At 40.8% G+C, this 19,240-nt stretch overlaps 1 protein-coding gene and 1 long non-coding RNA gene across 3 annotated transcripts in view; one reads left to right on the top strand and one right to left on the bottom strand.

Annotated features, from left to right (window-relative positions):
- KAT2B (lysine acetyltransferase 2B) overlaps positions 1-19,240 on the bottom strand; it is an 81,614-nt gene that overhangs the window by 33,083 nt on the left and 29,291 nt on the right. For both annotated transcript variants that reach the window (XM_045004985.1, XM_045004984.1), the window contains 5 exons: positions 17,466-17,592; positions 8,017-8,162; positions 7,338-7,427; positions 3,693-3,874; positions 2,105-2,296 (listed from right to left, as the gene is read on the bottom strand). In XM_045004985.1, coding sequence (XP_044860920.1) covers positions 2,105-2,296; positions 3,693-3,874; positions 7,338-7,427; positions 8,017-8,121 — 569 coding nt within the window. In that variant the 5' untranslated portion in view covers positions 8,122-8,162; positions 17,466-17,592. The remainder of the gene's footprint in view (positions 1-2,104; positions 2,297-3,692; positions 3,875-7,337; positions 7,428-8,016; positions 8,163-17,465; positions 17,593-19,240) is intronic.
- LOC123363707 lies at positions 878-8,457 on the top strand. Its single transcript, XR_006576869.1, has 4 exons — positions 878-958; positions 2,169-2,377; positions 4,717-4,875; positions 7,680-8,457. It is a non-coding gene; the product is annotated as an uncharacterized LOC123363707 (long non-coding RNA).

A 19,240-nucleotide genomic window follows, 5' to 3' on the forward strand; every position in this document is an offset into this window, starting at 1 on the left:
TCTCAGAGCCTGGACTTCAGCACAAGCCTGAATGTCTACACTGCCATTTTATAGCCCCACAGCCCAAGCCCTGGGATTCTCACAAGAAATTTTTTGGTGGCCTCAGAGTGCAGCTGGTGGCCACTCTGACAATTTTTTCCTAAAATACTTAATTAAGTTTAGGAAAAACAAAGAAATATGCACAGATACATGTCCAAATCATTGTAATTTATTTATGTAGGGCTTTTTCGCAGACAATAATAAAAATAATGTACAGTTTTCTCTGTTCTTTATTGGACCTAACCAGAATAGAAACAAAAAAATGTGTTTTGCATGTTCTTGTCCCTTTTTTTTTTTTTTTTGCTTTTTTTGGTTGCTTATTTTTTTAAGACTTGCTAGCTAGTAAGTCTGTTTGTGTGAAAGTGATATTTGTATTTTGTTAATATCACTTTTCACAGCAGCAGCCCGTGGCCAGGGGATGGAGCCCCCTGCCACACGGCTGGAGCCTGCCGCCCACCACGCCAGATCTGAAGCCCAAACCCCACCACCTGCCTGTTCCTCCAGCATTTGTGGCTCCAGAGGGGGACAGGACCCAACCCCTACTGGCAGCCCTCCCCCTCCCCCTCATCACCACCCAGGAGGCTGTGGTCACACAAAAAAACCCTGGTGGCCACATATAGCCATGGTGGCTACATTTGAGAAATGTTGCCCTTGAACACTTATGTTATAATTATAACTATATCACATTACAAATCCCTCAAAGATCACTTTTAAGGCACATGTGCTTACCCACCACATGTGGAGACACCGTTGAACAAAGGACAAGTGACCATACAAGGTTTGACTGCTGAGAACTTTGCTTTGAAAATAAGAATTCGCTCAGTATTCTAAACTGTAGCTTGCAGAAGGAACTAAGTCTAGGTAGCAAAGGAAGGCAGAGTAGAAAAATAATTCAGAGCAGGAGTACAGTGTATAAAAGGTTTACTATTCCATTCATACTTCTCACACATCTTTGTATATGCTTTTCTTAGAAAAATCAAGACGTTGCAGGGATAAAAGTGCTTTTCAAATTAAATTTCCACCAAGCCTAGTACAGTTTGGATTAGAACCATAACTGTGTAAACATGGCACCTTCTTGATCCAGAGATCTGCTCCCTATTTAGCATAATACCATCTTACTTTAGGGGCCAGATTGTGATCCTCTTTCCCTTCCTGAGAAATACCTTAACTCCACAAGCAGTTCCACTGACTTCAGTGTAATGAAAGGTCATATTCAATATGAATAAGGGGTATCACAATCTGGACCTTACTAACCGAGGAGGGTTTATATTGCTCTTTACTCCTGTTAGTGTTAATCCATGCTAGCATTTGACAGCTCTTTGCTGAGAGAGACAAGGTAGATGAGCCAGTATCTTTTATTTGACCAATTTCTGTCTGAGAGAGCATAGAAAGATGCAGAGCTAAACAAACTAATAGAGAACGAATCTATTGTACTACTTAGGGCTGGTCTACGCTACCGCTTAAGTCAATGTAACTTCTATCGCTCAGGGTTATGAAAACGACACCCCCCTTGAGCAACGCAAGTTACATCGACTTTCAGCGCTGTCGACACCACGCTATGTCAGTGGGAGATGCTCTCCCGCCAACATAGCTTCCAACTCACATGGAGGTGGGGTAATTATGCCGACAGGGGAGCACTCTCCCGTCGCCATAGCACGTCTTCACCAGACACGATGCAGCTGCACCAACGTAGCGCAGTAGTGTAGACTTGCCCTTTGATACTTATGTGGCCTAAAGAAAAGGAAAAAGAAACAGAAACAGTGTCCAACCATAAATTCCAGTATAAAGTGAGACTAACCCCTCTGGCAACAAAACCAGCCCCACGTATAAAACAAAACTCCATCTCAAAGAGATACAGCCACTGTATTAAATATAACTAGAAGGTAGGAATGTACTAAATGGCTACATGTAGTGCAAGTGACAGCAGAGGCCTGGTGTAACATCTGTGTGTCATTGAACATCGGAGTAAATAGTCTTTCTGTTGCAGATGTAACCAGTTAGTTGTTCTAACAAGCATTTTTACGTCTCAAGATTGCTAGTTAACAATCTCAAAGTTACTCCTTACTTTGGAAAATGGGTGAGGATTAGTGTTCGTTTCTCTTGAGGAAGCTTGTCTTTTTCCTGTCTAGCCTGCTCCAGGAGTTGCCGTCTCATAACAGTAAAGACAGAGCGTAGCAGAGTTCTCCCAAAAACCTGTGTGGTTTCGTATCGAGGTAGACTGTCACAGAACTGGGGAACATTGCAGTAACACAGCCACCTACAACAAAAAAGCCAGATAATTACCTCCACCTTGGAACCACTAGCAACAAAAGAAGATTAAATGACTATACAAATCCAGGTTAGGTCCCCTGCACATATAGCAAAGTAGCACTTGCATGGTCTGCCATTTCTCTGAAAATTGGGTAACTCCGTTCATGATCTTCCCAAACTCTCTCTAACCTTCAGACCCTGTAAAAAACACTCTTGCTGCTGAATGAGGGAGCATATCAGACATACCCTATCATAGCATATGTGCAGGAGGAATGGCACTTTTGTATTAGGACTAACCAAATCTATCTAAACTTTCCATCCCTCCCTTTCTCCAAATCACTTTCTCTCACTAAATCTCATCCTAATATTCTCCTTTTTTCCATTAACTTACAAGAGATTCATTCCATAAAGGGTTTTGTTATACTCTATTAGCAGACCAATATAAAAATACAGCATTTTGTGTTACATCTCTCCAGGGGATGGATTGTGGCACTGAAGGGGTTAAGCAGCAGTAAAGTTGACTATGTAGAGCAGTGTAACCGTTAATTTTATAATCAAGATTTAAGTCTGATGTGATATCATACCCGCCTCATTTACACACACTAATATGTGTCATCACAGATGGGGGAATAAGGACTACCAATATGGTGGTCTATTATGGTATCAATGATTCTTATTTACTTAGGAGTATTCATTTTTTATCTGAACACTTTTTGCCTTTCCTCTTTAATACAGCTGATGGAACTGAAGTTTTGTAAAAGTGAGAAAATTAAGATGATCAGTGTAAGGATGGAGAGCTCTGTTGATCTTGAACTGCAGTCCTTTGTAGCCCCCTCCTTGGAGCATTTGTTATTACAGAAAACTAAGTAGCACCTCTGCTGTTAATCCAAAAAGCAACTATACTACTTTTTAAGAAAAATAAGTTTACTGAAATTAAAATATATTAGTTTTTTCCAATAAGTCATTCTTTAGAATTCTGATGGAAGAAGTAAAAATATGCACATGAATTTTCATTTTAAGGAATCTAATAATGCCAGGTAACCAGTTGGCTCTCAAATCTTTAAAGATGGTATTAATTTGCACATTTCTCATACTTTAGTTTGAAACGGAGGCTTTGAGATTTCTAAATTTTTAAAAAGGTTTTTAAACAATAAGCTTCATGAACTTATAGTGCATGAAATGAAGCCCGACATTCCACTAAGCATCCAATCAGATTAAGAGTATTTATTAAATACGGCCCCAATTCTGTAAATAGAAGTGACAGCACGGGCCTCTTATGATAGCATTGAAGTCAGTAGGTCTACAGGTAAAGACAATGGTTGTAAGAAATCTCTGTTGGTGCATCTAGCTACAGAATCAGGGCCTATATTCTGAAAGGGAAAATTGAAGCGAAGCATAGTTACCTTGTATAGTTCACTTTATAGCCAGCAATGTCTTCATTAGGAGATCTCAATCTTCGCTGCAAAGGTGTCTCCAGATGCCAGTAATTGATGCGGTTTAGAAACATTTTAGCCAGTTCAACTATCGTTTGCCTTTCCTTTGATGGTAGGTGGCTAAATTTGTACTGTACAAAATTATTCACTCCCTTAAAACAGAGGGTGAAAGTGATGATTATTTAACAATTTAGGCATAATCTTTTCTCCTGTGAGCACTACTAGCTTTTTTTTTTTCTAATATAACAGAACTTGTATTACAACACAGAGAAAATACACATAGGGTCATTTGAAATATTTGCTCCTGCCAGAGGTGTAACTGAAGTATTGGTTCTGCTAAATGGAAAGTCATGCCTGCTCAAGTGTGTTTGATTCTATTTCCCTCTAGCGACTGGCCTATAATAAGGGGTATACACCGCTACATAAATCTCTTACATCACATGATATAGAACTTTTACCGGGGAAAGGTCATGCGCTTTTTCTTGGATGCCCCACATGTGCAGTTTTGTTGATGACCATGCTGTACTCTTTGTAAATTGACATTTACTTGTTAGAAATTAACTGCTCTGAGATTTAGGCCTGGGACTGAGAAAAGCATGGAACATACTAGCTAGGATGTTGCCATCTGAGAAGGACTAGGCAGATGACCACCTGTGATTACTGTTACTGACTGGCCAGAACTGCATGCAAACTTAGCAGAATGTTTTGGCACAATCTGTCTGCCACTGAGTTGTCCACTCTCAGCCCACTTACTGTTTGCTTCAACGACCTGTTATGTCTTGTCCTTTAGATTTTAAATTCTTTGCGGCAAGGGCTGTTATTAACTATATGTTTGTACTGCACCTAGCACAAGGGAGCCTTGCCCTGGCTCAGGCCTCTAGGTGTTATCACAATACAAATGTCAAATAATAGTAATATGTATGTGTAACACTGTTTTCTGCTGGAAGGAATTCAGATCTGATTAAATATTTGTGGTTGTGTCACTATCTTGTAGCATTAGCCTGCAAAGAGTATATACATCAACGTGTTAGCTGATGCGGTGGAAGTCTGCATTTCAGAAACAAAGTCTCTGGGTTGTATCCTCCAATTCTGCATGTGTGCCATGTAGTCGTGGATTCATTAAACTCACAGGGTCAGACCAACCCAATCATTGGTGAGTCATACCAACACTTTCCTGTTTCTGCAAAATTTAAGTTTTCACTTAAGAAAAAAAGTTTCTATTCCTTATGATTGAAAAGACATCCTTTTACGGCAATCCATTTCAGTTCTGCATTCTGGTGTCAGCAGACAGACTAAAGCAATAGCTCTAGGAGAGATGTTCCTGCAATCATCCCCATGAAAATGGTTTCTGCCCTCTGCTGATCTCTGAAACAACCCTTCCTTCCTCCTCCCCATCTCTGCAGAGGTCTGCCCTCATCCCAATCATCCAATGGTAGCAGGGGAGGGTGGGACAGGCTCAGAATTCACACACTGTTAGAGCCAAGCCACTCCCCTTGCCCCCAAGAGGGAAGAGAGGCACCAGTGGGAGCCTAAGTTCCTCCCTTCCCCTCCTCCTCACCCACATGGAGGGGAAAAGGGTGGCATGCATGTCCCCATCACTCCCAGACCCACTAATGACACACCTCACTAGCAGTGCCGATGAGCATTCGTGCTGATGACTACAGATGAAGATTTAAAGAGAAATATCGTTAACAATATTTAATTCCTGATCATGTAAGCAAAAACGTCCAACTACTTTTGAATTGTGGGAGGAGCTTGGAGTACTTCTATCTTACTCCTGTTTATACAGTGTGTTATTTCTTCGTGAATTGCCCGTACTGCGTATGCACATCACTTCACCGCACTCTTTATATTACCCCTTTAATAAACACTCAATTAAAGATAATTAAAATGTGTCATTAAAATAAACTGCCACAATTTATACTCTTACCAAAAAAAAGTAGCACTGCTGCCTTAGCAAATTTAATGTGTGATTTAGATTGTTTTATTTTATAGCAATCCAGAATTTACCAGAAAATATTGTTCATTTGACATGAAATCCTTTCTGAATAAACTGTAAAGGGAATTACCCCCTCATATCAACCTGTAGAGATTTCTTAACCCAATTAACCAAAAGGAAAACTTAAAATGCTTTACTACTAAAAAAAAGTTCTGTACAAAATGTATATTTTAGGGATTAGGAGTATATAACATTACGTGCACTAATTATTTTTTGAAATAAGAAATTTAGTACATAACATTATGTATACTCTAATTATTCCTAAAAAACAAGGAATGCCACTGTGAAGAGTGTTATTTTACTGAATTATGATAAGCTAAACTCAAAGAAACATCTACACAGTGTGCCAGTTTAAAATAGGCTATTTAATAAAAGAGTATACTTCCCATTAAGCCACAGATTGCTTGAAAGATATTCAGGCCCTGATTCAGCACAGTATTCAAGCAGTCTCATTGAAGTTAACAGAACTGCTCCTGTGTTTGCGGATAAGCACATGCTTATGCATCTTGCTGAATCAAAACCTCAGTTTCTGTGTATGTTATCTATCTACAGATGTATTAAAAAAGGCACCAACTACTGTTGGTTTTCTTTCAGTTGTTTCTGCTTTGTAATGCTGGGGTGAAGTCCTGCCCCACTGACGTCAAGGGCAAAACTCCCACTAATTTCAATAGCGCCAGGATTTCACCCCAGTGCTATATTCCTCAACTTCAAATGAGGCTTTGCCAAGTGTACCAAAATAAACAAAGATCTCCAGTGTAGACCAGCCCTAAGAAAGTCTACTATTTTAACCACAGCTGCTGACTTTAATTTTTCTTGGTGGATGCTCCACCACCGCTTCACCCCGAAGTCCTGCCACTACTCTGCCCCTTCCCCCAAGGCCTCAACCTCACTCCACCTCTTGCCATCCCTGCTCCACCCCTTCCCTGAACCATGCCCTCACTCTGCCTCACCCAAACCATCCACTCCCAGTCTTTATTCGGGCCTAATTTGATGGTGTCTAGTTTGCAAATTCATAAAGACTGGGAGTGGATGGGTCACTACAAAAAGTAATTTTCCCTCTGCTGATACTCACACCTTCTTGTTAACTGTTGGAAATGGCCGACATCCACCTTGATTGCATTGGCCTCATTAGAACCACAAAAGTAATTTTCCCTTTTTTGATATTCATCCCTTCTTGTCAACTGTTGAGAATAGGCCACTTCCACCTTAATTGAATTGGCCTCATTAGCAATGACCCCCCGCTTGGTAAGGCAACTCCCATCTTTTCATGTGCTGTATATATATATACACTGCTTATTGTATTTTTCACTCCATGCTTCTGATGAAGTGGGTTTTAGCCCACGAAAGCTTATACCCAAATAAATGTGTTAGTCTCTAAGGTGCCACAAGAGAGGCCTCGCTGCTTTTGCTGATATAGACTAACACGGCTACCACTCTGGAAAATAATTCGATAACTGAACCATAGTGCCCTTCCCAGGGGCTGGAGAGGAAATCATCTTCATGCAAACTTCAGATTCACCTTTGTTCAAAATGATACAGGGAACTAATATTCACACATTGCCCAAATCCACTTCAGCAGGGTCCTTGTTCACAGAAATTATCATGTTCTGTTTTACCTGTTCAATACTGGGCTTCTCGAAGGGGGGGCTTTCCAAAGACCCTTCTACCACAGGTTTTCCCATCTGTAAGATGCATTTCCGCAAAAGCTATCAAAAACAAACAATTTTATTTTTAAATGGTTAACATCTTTATATAAACATTTGACAGTCAGTGAAATTTGTACTGGTACAACATATTAATTATTATTATTATTGAAATATTTGCTAGTACATGTAATAAATTAAGTTTACAGCTAAATTAACTTCAGAGTTAATTGCTTCACCCTCTGAAATGCACCATGTGTATACAGCTAAAGTAGCTTCATTGTCAACTGGCTCTTCTTCTGACTTGTAATTTAGGAAGATGCTGTTGATGGCTGGAAAGAAAATACATACCAAATGGGTGCTGACTTGGGACCAGACTCTGAAATCACTGGGAAGACTTCAGAAGTTAGGTACTGTGCAACATAAGGGTAGCAGAATCTAGTCCAAAATTAAAAACCTTATTACTATCTTGGAAAAAGGAGAGCTTAACCTACAAATTGTCTAAGTCAATACAAATATAATGGTCCATTAGGACAATAAAATTAATGTAAGTACAAAAGAATGAAAGATATGACAAGATGCTACATGTGTATCTAAAGTTGCAGAAATACAATTGCATGATGTTGAATTTTGAGAAACATCTTCATCTTACCTTGAACAGGTAGAAGTAAACTTGTTTTGTATCTGCATCTTCTTCTTTGTGGACACAGGTGAAGAGATATTCCACATCCAACACTATCCCCAACAGCCTATTCATTTCTTCTTCAGACACATTCTCCAGGTGAGAAACATGAGCAGCTAAACAAAATAAAAATCCAAAAATTGTGGAAAAAAGCTAGGTGGTAGGATGGCATTCTATGGTCAATAAGACAAGACAACACAAAGGACGAACCTTGCAACCACGACCACCATTACCACTTAAACAGCACCTTTCATCAGAAGAACCTCAAGGCACAGGCTCCATATGGACAATTTTTATAACAGTTTACAGATGATACACTACGGCACAGAGATAAGTGACTTGTACAAACTCACACAAGTCTGTGGCCATGCTGAGAACAGAACCCACAAATCCTGTCTGCTACTGACTTACTCTACCAGCAGATTGTGCTTCCACTATTTATGTCACCCGCACTAACACAGCTTAGTGCTCCCTCTCGCTTTAGTGTCTAGGTTATGTAAAGAGATTATGAGTATGCTACTGACTCCAACCTAACGGATCTGGTCCTAGAGTCAAGTAGTAGTGGCTCATTATTTTTAACCCAGAGATCCCAGGTTCAATCCCCATAGTGGCAATTTAACCAGCAATGAGAGAAAAATTCCTGCTCACAAATGAAAATTTCTTGCTTTAAACTAGGCACTGGTATGTTTCATGACTATTTATACAGTATCAAGTTCCAATGATTCACAGTGTGGGTCACATTTACAATGCTCCTCCTGCTGCATGTTCTACATGCGCTTCCAAACAGAAGCTTTAGGGAAGTGTTTTTCAAATACAGGCCCAGATTTACAAAAGCCAGCCTTTCCTTTTAGCACCTGCAAAATGCAAGCATAATTTTGCACTTGCGATTTTTTTTTTTTGAGGCTGCAGTTTTGTAGGTGCAAAGAGGGAAATCCACTGAAAGGTGGTCTCAAAACTTGGCCTCAAAAGCACCTTCAGGAAGACAGAGAAGTTAAACCTGAAGAAAAGAAAACATTTTGGTTCACAAAAAATGGTAAGTGGTCTTAACTGGCTCTAAGCCAAGAGTCCCTCCTCATCCCTCCCCACAACTAGCGCAATGTCTTCTACAGGTCTCTCCTAGCCCCTAGAAACTGGCTAGGGTCTTCAGGGTTATATCCATGATAAGGATTTGAAAGATGCATTTTCAATGAACAAAGACAAAACAATGATAAGCATGATAAAAGCCAGTAGCTTCCATTCCATTAGATTAGTAAAATTAATCCAGAAAGACTGAAGAGATTTAAATTACTAAAGTTTCAAGTGGCCTCTCTCTCAAATCTTCTCACCTATTTCTAGGCTCAAAAACAGCCCATTGACTTCTGGACTGGACTGGTTCCCCGGTGTTTAATGATTTCCCCTCCCCTTTTATCAAAAATGATCTTTTGACAAAATATGAAGTGAACAGACTCCTGAAACATGCCAAACTGTCTGCATGACTACCGGTACTACTGCCTTTGTAGTCATCTCCTCAAAGGAGACTGTTCACATATTATATAATTCTAAATATTCAGTCTGCCCTTCACCTGTAATGTTAATTCTGGACTTTTTTTGTGAAAAAAGAATTTTACTATTTGTTAAGGCATGCCAATGTGACTGGCATTGTACTAGTCAAAGGAAATTGCAGTCCCTGCTCTGAGGAGCTTACAGCTTGAGAGCCCAATACTGCAAAAACTTAAGCACCTCAGTAATTCTACTCACTGAAGTAGTCCCACTGAACTCCATGGCATAACCCACATGCATAAGCACTTGCAGGATCGGGACCATTTGCACCTCTTCCTATGCAATGCTTTACCATAGTATTCTTTAGAAGTGGAAAAAAACAGATTTAAAAGTTTTAACAAAATAAACGTTAAACCTCTTAATATGAAGAAACTTGCTGTAAAATTATTCATCTTATCCTAGGAGTGAAATATGGTTGGGACTGAGAAGGTATTTCCATCATACACTCCCGTTCTCAAGCACTTATGATTTCAAAGGAGGAAATGCCCTTTGAGTTGAAATTCCTTATTTTTTGTCAGCTCAGAGGTGATGTTTTGTTTTGGAAAGTTTAATCAGTTCTTTGCAAATCCATTGACTTCAGTGGATTTGTATAGATGCAACTGAAAGCAGACTTTGGTGCAAGATATTTAAGAGTGCATCCACTCCTTTCTCCTTAAAGGAGTGTCTGCAATATGATCTCTTATGTCCCTAACATTCTCCAGCGGATAGTGAGATAATCATCATAAGCTATCTTCTTTAATTTAAAATATTTTGAGTTCCAGGCAGAGTAAAATGATTCCAATTTTGTCCTCCAACAAGATATGAAAGTTTAATACTTCCAGCTGTCAGTTCTTATTTTGCTAAAGTAATCAATTTTCACTTCTAGATCAGCAGCACATTAAAAATGGATGGCATTGTAAAAAACACATACACACACACGCGCACCTTGGAATCAACCAACAACTAGAGTGTATCAGCATTACAAGCCAGCTACATCCACTTCCTGTACAACTGCTATCACCATTGTATATATTATCTTGACTTGTGTGTGGTCATATGTCAACACAGAGTCGAACTAACCGCCATGTGGTGAACCCAACAGCAAATTGCTTCAAACGTATGAACAGTTTGTGTTTACCACAGATTGTCATTTCTGCATTATTGGTGTGAATACTTTTCTAAATCATCATATGAGCCTAGTGGACTGTTTAAAATTACGTTTTGGTCCCCCACCTCTAAAGGGCAAATACTAAAGCCCATCTATACAGAAATGCTTCCTTCCCTCCACTAGTACCAAATATGGAGTAACTCTGACCCAGAGCGGTGTAATCCCCATCACTTGCACTATCCAATCAGTACCAGCAAGAAGGCAATTCTCCACAAAAGCGTCACTGCTTACATCCTTCTGCAGCAGCCAGTGCTGACTAACCCACAAACATCAGTTGCCATAAAGGAGAGAGTCTACCAGCCAAGCAAGATGCATCAGGGAACTGTGACTATCCCCACATAGTAAAAAGATAACACTCATGCATAATACAGTAATTTGGTTCACAAGTGGCTAGATCAAAAGACTGAGTTGAGGACCCCAATGGAGAAATCCAAATTATTCCAGATTCGGTGTGTTCTTAATTAAAAACAACTGCAGCTGTTCTGATGCTGCAGAGAGTCTGTTTTGTAAGGAATATACCACAGTAGAATTTAGAAGAAGTGCTTCGCATAACATAAGCACTTTTTATCTACAGCCTCAGAGAAGTTCTAAATGTTGTATTTAATAGAGGGTTCAGTATTATTAATTATTATTATTACTGAGAAAACAGAACAAACAAATGAATTGTCTAACTAGGATCCCAATTTGTTACTCTCTAGCCTTTTAATATACCCAAGAATAAATCACAGGCACTCACACGCAATAAAATATACACAGCAGGGTTTAAGACATTACAGATTCTTCCATGAAGTTTCCCACTTTAACCCTGTGTACTTGACAAATTGAAATCTAAGAATCTGATTCTCCTCTCATTTACAATTGCTTTCACACCAGTGTGACTCACTTGATTTCAGTGGAATTACACCTGATTTACACTGGTGTAAGTGAGAAGGGTCTTTTAAATGAAGTAAAGCTTTAGCAATCATTTCTGGCTCTATCACCCTAAAAAGAGCAATACACTCAAGCTCCTAGGCATGCATACAAACACAATGCCTATAGTAGCTTGACAGAAACTGCAAATGCTTTCTTCAGCAATCTAACAGAAAAGAAATATGGATCAATATCGTAAGAATGTCTAGTAGCAAAACCAGAGGTGGTGATGAAAGTTACTCTGACTTTCCTTTGGTAGAGGAGAAGAACTGTTATTTCTGTTTCAGAATGTCCACACAGGTGTTTGCACCAATTTAACTAAATCAGTTTAAAGTCAAGCCTTGTTATTTCAGTGTAAATCTGTATGTGGATTGTTGTATTAATTTACATGGAATAAATGGGCTAAAGGTGTTAACACAATCCACTCACTGTCCAACATTAAACAGCACTAAACGAGGTTCAGAATTTGGTATATAGAGACCTCTGCCTTCTTAGTACCATGGCAAACACATCATTAAGGATTATTTTAAACCTTTTATTACAGATAAAGAAAGAAGAAAAACAGTTAAAGCATTTAAAATGTGCAGTATTAAATATGGCTTTAATTTTAACAACATACCTTGCTGCCTTTCCCTTTAGCTGGAGAGAGTCTTAAAAAGAAAAAAAAAACCTATTTGGCAGTCTCTGTTAGATGATGGTAACTGTCTTTTGGGGGAAAAAGTAGTAGTTAATTCAGATGAGTTGGAGACATTGCTGCTGTCGTTAAAGTCCAATCCTGTTTCATCTCAGGTGGCATTTGGGATTCAGCTGGAGCTGATAGGGGTAATGAGGTCATCTGGATCCCTCTCTCTGGCCTGATCTGGTCAAGTCATCGCTTAGGATTAGGACAAAGAAGGTCCAGGAGATGGCGGGGGATGGCAGATCTGATAGTGAAGCTCACTCCAGTAGCCAATGTCTGTTTTTCTCATTCCCCACACCCCCCGCCCAGCCTCTTTCTTTAAGGGTCCACAAAGAGAGATGGGTGAAATAGCCCATCCCCTCTTTATTTTATCCACCAATTAGGCCTAATATCCGGCACACCAATCTTCTCTGGTTCTACATCTTCTGTTTTTACCAAGCATGATTTTAATACAGTTCTCGAACCATATCAGTAGGCCCTTTTGTTTAGACTAATTTAGTCTGTTTGGTTCTATTGCACCTGTTTATAATATTCACTATCATAGGCGCCGACTTCCCCTTCACCCGGTGGGTGCTCAACCCCCCCACCTACCCCTGGCCCCGCTGCTGGCCCGCCTCTTCCAGCCCCTGCACTGCCCTCGCCCCACCCTTATTCCACCCCTTCCCCAAAATCCCTGCCCCACCCTGCCTTTTTCCACCCCAGCCCCACCCCCTTCCCACCCCCATTCCACCCCCATCCCCAAGTCCCCGCCCCTGCCCTGCCTCTTCTCCGCCTCCTCCCCTGAGCATGCCGCATCCCCGCTCCTCCCCCGCCCTCCTGGAAAGTCCTAAGCACCGCCAAACAACTGTTAGGCAGCGGGGGGGCGGGAAGCGCTGGGAGATGTGGCATGCTGGGGGGGGACGGGACAGAAGGAGGTGAGGAGGGGGGAGCTTGGCTGCCGATGGGTGAGGAGTTGGCGCCTATGTTCACTATTGAAAGTGACTTCACCTACTTTCCATCAACATTTGTTATTATAGGTTATTGTAACATCTTAAGAACTTTCATATACTTTTTACAATTGAGTGTTTAATTAGGGTAAATTTGTAGGCCCAATTATCACAACACGACACTCTTAGTTCAGATTATGCTAAATCCATTTAAGGAACAATCTAAAATAAGAAAATCCACACATGGACTTTCACCAAAATAACAAAAAGTGTGAATTTATGTCACTGTAGTTATTTCTGTGAAAGTGCATGTAGACAAACCCATAAAATAAACAGGAAATAAGCCTAATTTAAGATGATATAAGCATCCACAGTCTTTTGCATCTGATTAACTGAACCTTTAATTAAGCCAGTGAAACTGAATATAGACAAGTCCTGAGTGGGGAAGAGCCTACCTGTGCATTGATGCCTATGCAACATTGCTGAAAAAAAATAAGCACAAAAAGCCAACACCACATTTCCTAGAATAGTAGAGAAATTTCTGCATACAGAAGCTCCCCGACTTACGCAAGCGTTCTGTTCCGGAGCGCCTTGCATAAGTCGAATTTTGCATATAGTCAGGAACGTATCTCCGACAATTACACCAAAAAAACCCCCAAAGCCCACACCTTATGGAATTTACGGAACTTTTTCCATACGTCCGGATTTCCGTAAATTGGGTTTGCGTAATCCGGAAAGCGTCTGTGGTTATTTTTCAGAACTCACTTAGAAATAGAGAATGTAGTGCTGGGGAAGCAGGGAAGCAGCTGAAATAGGGATCCCTCATGACCTTTCAGGTTTTAAAAGGTATTCAAGAGGGAAACATGCTGATCAGGGTGAGAATAATAGGAAAAATGTCTTGAGAAGTATTTCTGAACAATGTTCACTTTTCCACATTAGGTACAACTGAGTGGTAGGTGGCACTCGTTATTCCGAACAAAGCATCATCCTTGTTAGTTGAAGCTGGGAAGATGACAGGGCTTCATCTTCTTTCACTGTGGCAGTAATGAAATAGAAACACTGCACCAGATTTGGTCCGTAACGTTTATTCAAAATAACAATGTACTGCTATTCCTGATTCCCGAAGTTAATGAGTGACCGAAGATTTTCACCAAGAGTCAGATCCTCAGAAGTGCTGAGCTCTTCTGAAAGGAGGTGAGCACCTTCAAATCCTACCGATGATGCAACGTTAAGGGCTCAGCACCTAACAGGATTAGGCAGCAGTGAAGAAATGCCTTCAGTATCCAAGGGCACAGTAAGAAAGGGTTTCATAACATAGATTAATCTAACTGCATATCCCAGAGGTAGCAAAAGTATGCTACACGTTGAGAAGTTAAATGAACTGCCTCGCTAAACATACTGAACTCGTGCTGCTATACATTTGTTATTCCTCTCTTGCATGAAAGAAGATATTTTGAACATAAATGATAACAATGAATAAAGAAATGCCCAGAAATAGGTTAAACAACAACAGAACACACAAAAAGGAGAGCAGAGAAGTAAATAAATCCTCTACAGCAATACTGTAGTGAACAATCCCTCAAAAGGTACACTGTTTACTTTGTTTTAAATAACCTATTGTGATGATTTTACATAATTTAACAAAATTGCTGATTTTACCGATTTGTAATTTCAGGCCATATCTACACAACCAAAACAAGTTTCATTTTAAACAGTTCTGAAATTTGTTGTGGCCCAACTGTTATTAGCACAGTTTCTTCTTGACTTCATGGTCAGAAAAACTACGCTATAAGTAATCATGTTAAGTAATCATGCTTTAGCTTAGGTAGCCGCAAAGTTTAAAACTGTCCCTGACACATGGTGGGTTTTTTCTGACCACACTGGTAAAGAATCATTATGTTGTAACCTGGCTGGGATACAACCATGTTTCACAATGGACTTAAACTGTCCTTTCTGTAGCGCAGAGGTTGTTTATATAATAACTTTAACCATACAGGAAGACTGGTTCCAACACAGTTTCGCGCAACATGGTACAAGCATAGTTCCATTTTGTAGTGTACATGGACTCTTACCTTTAGCACTGTCCAGAGACAGTCACAGTCTCATCTATACTACAAAAATAAGCATGTTCTGAGACAACCATGCTGTAACTAGGTCACTTGACAGAGGTGAAAGTATAGCATAGACAGACCCCAAATGAGGCTGTAGTTTCAGAAGAACCACAACACAGATATCAGCCACAATATTGACAACGGAGGATGGAAGTGGCAGGGTCTAAATCTGTTTTTAAAAATCTAATCTAGGACTACAAACACTAAAATGCCTTAATCTTAGTCATATGATTATTGCATAGTCTCACTATAGGTCATCAGTGAAGGTAGGCTACCGAAGATATGGCGTACCACAAAAGTCATTGGCCTCCTAAAGCCCAGAAAGGACTCAAGTCAAGCATCAAGCTATGGTCCCATATCATTATTGTCGGTGTGCTTCAAACTCTGGAGTGCTTGGTCCTACAGTGCATATTACCCGACATGGAGAGAATTTTGAGCCCTTACCAAGCTGGCTTTCGCCAAGGCCGTAGCACATGCAACCAAGTACTTGCGCTGACCACATTTGTTGAAAATGGCTTCAAGAGAAACTTGAAAACAGGCGCTGTTTTCATCACTCTAACAGTGGCGTATGATACGGTATGGTCCTGCTCCTTTGGGTCACAGGCGTCGTTGAACTGTTCCTCCACGATAGGCAGTTCAGAGTCCATATGGGGGAGGAGACGAGTGCTTGGAGATGACAGAGCAACGGGTTACCCCAGGGCTCTATGCTTTCACCAACCCTGTTCAACCTTTACATCAATGACCTGCCAATAACGGAGTCACGAAAGTTTATTTACGCAGATGACATATGTTGTGATGCCCAGGCCTGGATGTTTCACAAGTTTGATGCCACCTTAAACCAGGACATGATAAAGTTAGCTGACTACTGTAAGACTTGGCGCCTCCAGCCAAGGGTCATAAAAACAGTTTCGTTTGTTCAATCTTCACCATGCCAGCACAACCCGAGAAATGAACGTTTATTTGAATGGTCAGAAGGTGAAGCATGAAGTAGAACCGGTCTATCTAGGTGTGACCTTAGACCGCACACTGAGTTACCATGTCCGTCTGAAGAAGACAGCAGCTAAAGTTAAGATGCACAACAATCTTCTTAGCAAACTGGCAGGTTCGTCATGGGGTGCTCATGCTCCAACTTTGTGGACATCAGCTCTTGCCACCTCATATTTGGTGACGGAGTCCTGCACACCAGTTTGGAGTCTATCGTCACACACCAAACTGGTGGATATGCGGTTACATGCCGCCATGCGTATCATCTCTGGCACCCTGCGTCCGACTCCACCCCCTGGCTTCCAGTTTTGAGCAATATTGCTCCTCCTCCTATCAGGCAAGAGGTTGCCACTGGCAAGTTACTGGAGAAAGTATGCGCCAACTCAAGCCTACCGCTGCACAATGACCTTTTTAAACCACCAGCTGTACGTTTACCGTCACATCACCCATTATGGTCTTATCCGCCATGCCAGGATGTTAGAGTGGAAACACTCTGGCAAGAGGAATGGAATCTGTTATAATCCCCAACGAGTCCCTCGTCTCCAACCCCACAATCTGCGTGCCTGGTTTTGACCTGCCCCATCGCCAATGGTCCCTGTTGAACAGCTTCCGGACCAGAAAAGGTCTCTGTGCAGCCAACAAGTATTGCTGGGGCCTTTGTGACAGCCCTTTGTGCAGCTGTGGCACAACACAGACGATGAGGCACACTGTCGATGAATGCCTGCTGACTAGGTTCAGTGGTGGCCTACAAGAACTGCATCACGCCACTGAAGATGCTATCGCTTGGCTAGACGACTATGCACAGGCTAAATAAATAACTATAGGGCAAAGTTAAAGTTGTTTGGTGAACTAATTGTACATATCCATACCTTAAAATATCTAGATTTTTTTAAAGTTTCACCTTTATTCTGGATTTCCTGGTTTGTAGCACTTGTTTTTAAGATTACTTCAACATATCTACCGTATTTTACTCTAAATTCCTGATGCGTACATAACCATAACTCCATAACCCAACCATAACTCCATCTTAACATAGTTTTTGTCTGGGAATAACAGAACATGTCATATTATGACCTAGGGTCTAAAAACATGGATTGCAAATCCAGGAGAAGCTAAATACTTACCTAGTGAATGACTACAGCTGCGACATGGTTCAGTAAGACTGACAATTGTCTGCTGCAAATCTGCCCTGGGAGGAGTAGGAGGTGGGTTAGGGTTTTTCCAGCCATTACATTTGCAAGATTCCTCAGCCTGAAATAAAAATAGACAGTTAATATATCTACCACACAACTAATGTATTTCATATTTTCTAGAAATGCACCAAAAAAAGTAGCACTTATTACTTAAAAGCAGAGAATTCACAATGATCTGTGGCAGCCCATTACTGCTACCAGCTGGTCAAAAGATACCAGCTGAGAAAACAGGCAAGCACTCCAAACCACAGGCTAACTTCTCTACAGCAGGTCCTCACTCCAACTTTTGTGCAAAAGCAGCATTCATCTATTTGATGTGCTGGCTCCTATTGCTATATCATCAAGACACTTTTACAATTAAAACAATAAAATAAATAGGTCACCCATCTGGTAGCATCCACATCACTGCCCTGTCTTCTATACTGCTGACCAGGAACCATACAACAGACATGTGAAGCAAAACAAAATAAACAATACATCATGCAATAGAGGCATCAAAACCAAAGGTCTGAGCAAACCACCAGAACGAGGGAATTCCAGAGGCACTGGCCTTTACTAAGGAAATGCTACTGCTTATCTTGGAAGGTTTAGATCCAAATATTGATGGCAAAAGATGCCCAGTAAATCTTAACTAACAGGACTGGTAACATAATAAGGTAGGCTGTGGGGCCTCCGGTAGCCGGGTTGAAGTGGCAATGTTCCACTGGAATGCTGGCACTTCAGAAGCAAAGTACTTGGTACAAGAGCAGCGCTGAAGGTATTTTTTTCTTCTGAGTACCAGCATCAAAGCAATTAAAGAACTTCTGGATTTTCCTAACTGAAGTCATATTCGAATCTGAAGACATACCTACAAGAAAAGCATCTCCTATCTGCTCTACATTTAGAAACATTTGTGTACTTCACTGTAACAAGATAAACAATAATTTGCTGTTCTCGGTTCTTAGTAATGAAATTACTGCAAAAATGCAGCTTAATACTTGACAGTAACTTAAAAATAAGTGTAGTATCTCAGTTTGTGGTGTTCATGTCTATCTTGTGTGTGTCATTATGTTCAGAAAAGGTATGAAAAATAAATATTTAACGTAGCTTATTCCACAAAATCTTCATTGTCTTTTGTTTTGAATTGCCTTATAGCTAAGGTACCAGTGCCCAACAGAGGCTGCGGCTTTTCAGGTACCAGAACTGAAAATATTAGTCAACTGTGTTGAAGTAGTTCTTCAACTCCATCGTTTCAAATCATGTAACCTGTGCACTAAATATTGCAATAACAGATGCTGCCTCTTTGCTGGACAACATACAACATGTTTACTCTCCATAACATCTGAGCAATTTCCATTCACTGGATATATTTGGAAGGGCTCATGGCACCACCAGTCTATCCCTGAGACACCATATGCATGCCATAGTTTGCACCCGATGTAGGCAAGCACATTAGAAGGGATGCAAAAGGTCCATGCAGCAGCTGAAGTCAACAGCCTGACATAGAATTGCCCCTAGAGATTCCCAGGAAGCATATACCAACACACCACCCTTGGAAAGAGGAAGTATGCTTCTCCCTCCCCTTACACACACACATGAAATGGTTGGCAGAAACATGAGCGGCTATCTGCAGCTGAGAGGTGTATGCAGGTAGGGGAGGGAGCCACTAAGCTCCCAGGTAGGGTTGCCAGGAGCCCAGTCGAAAAGGGGACCTGGCAGGGGTGCCA

The sequence above is a fragment of the Mauremys mutica genome, chromosome 2 (assembly GCF_020497125.1).
Source record: "Mauremys mutica isolate MM-2020 ecotype Southern chromosome 2, ASM2049712v1, whole genome shotgun sequence".
NCBI classification, from domain to species: Eukaryota; Metazoa; Chordata; order Testudines; family Geoemydidae; genus Mauremys; species Mauremys mutica.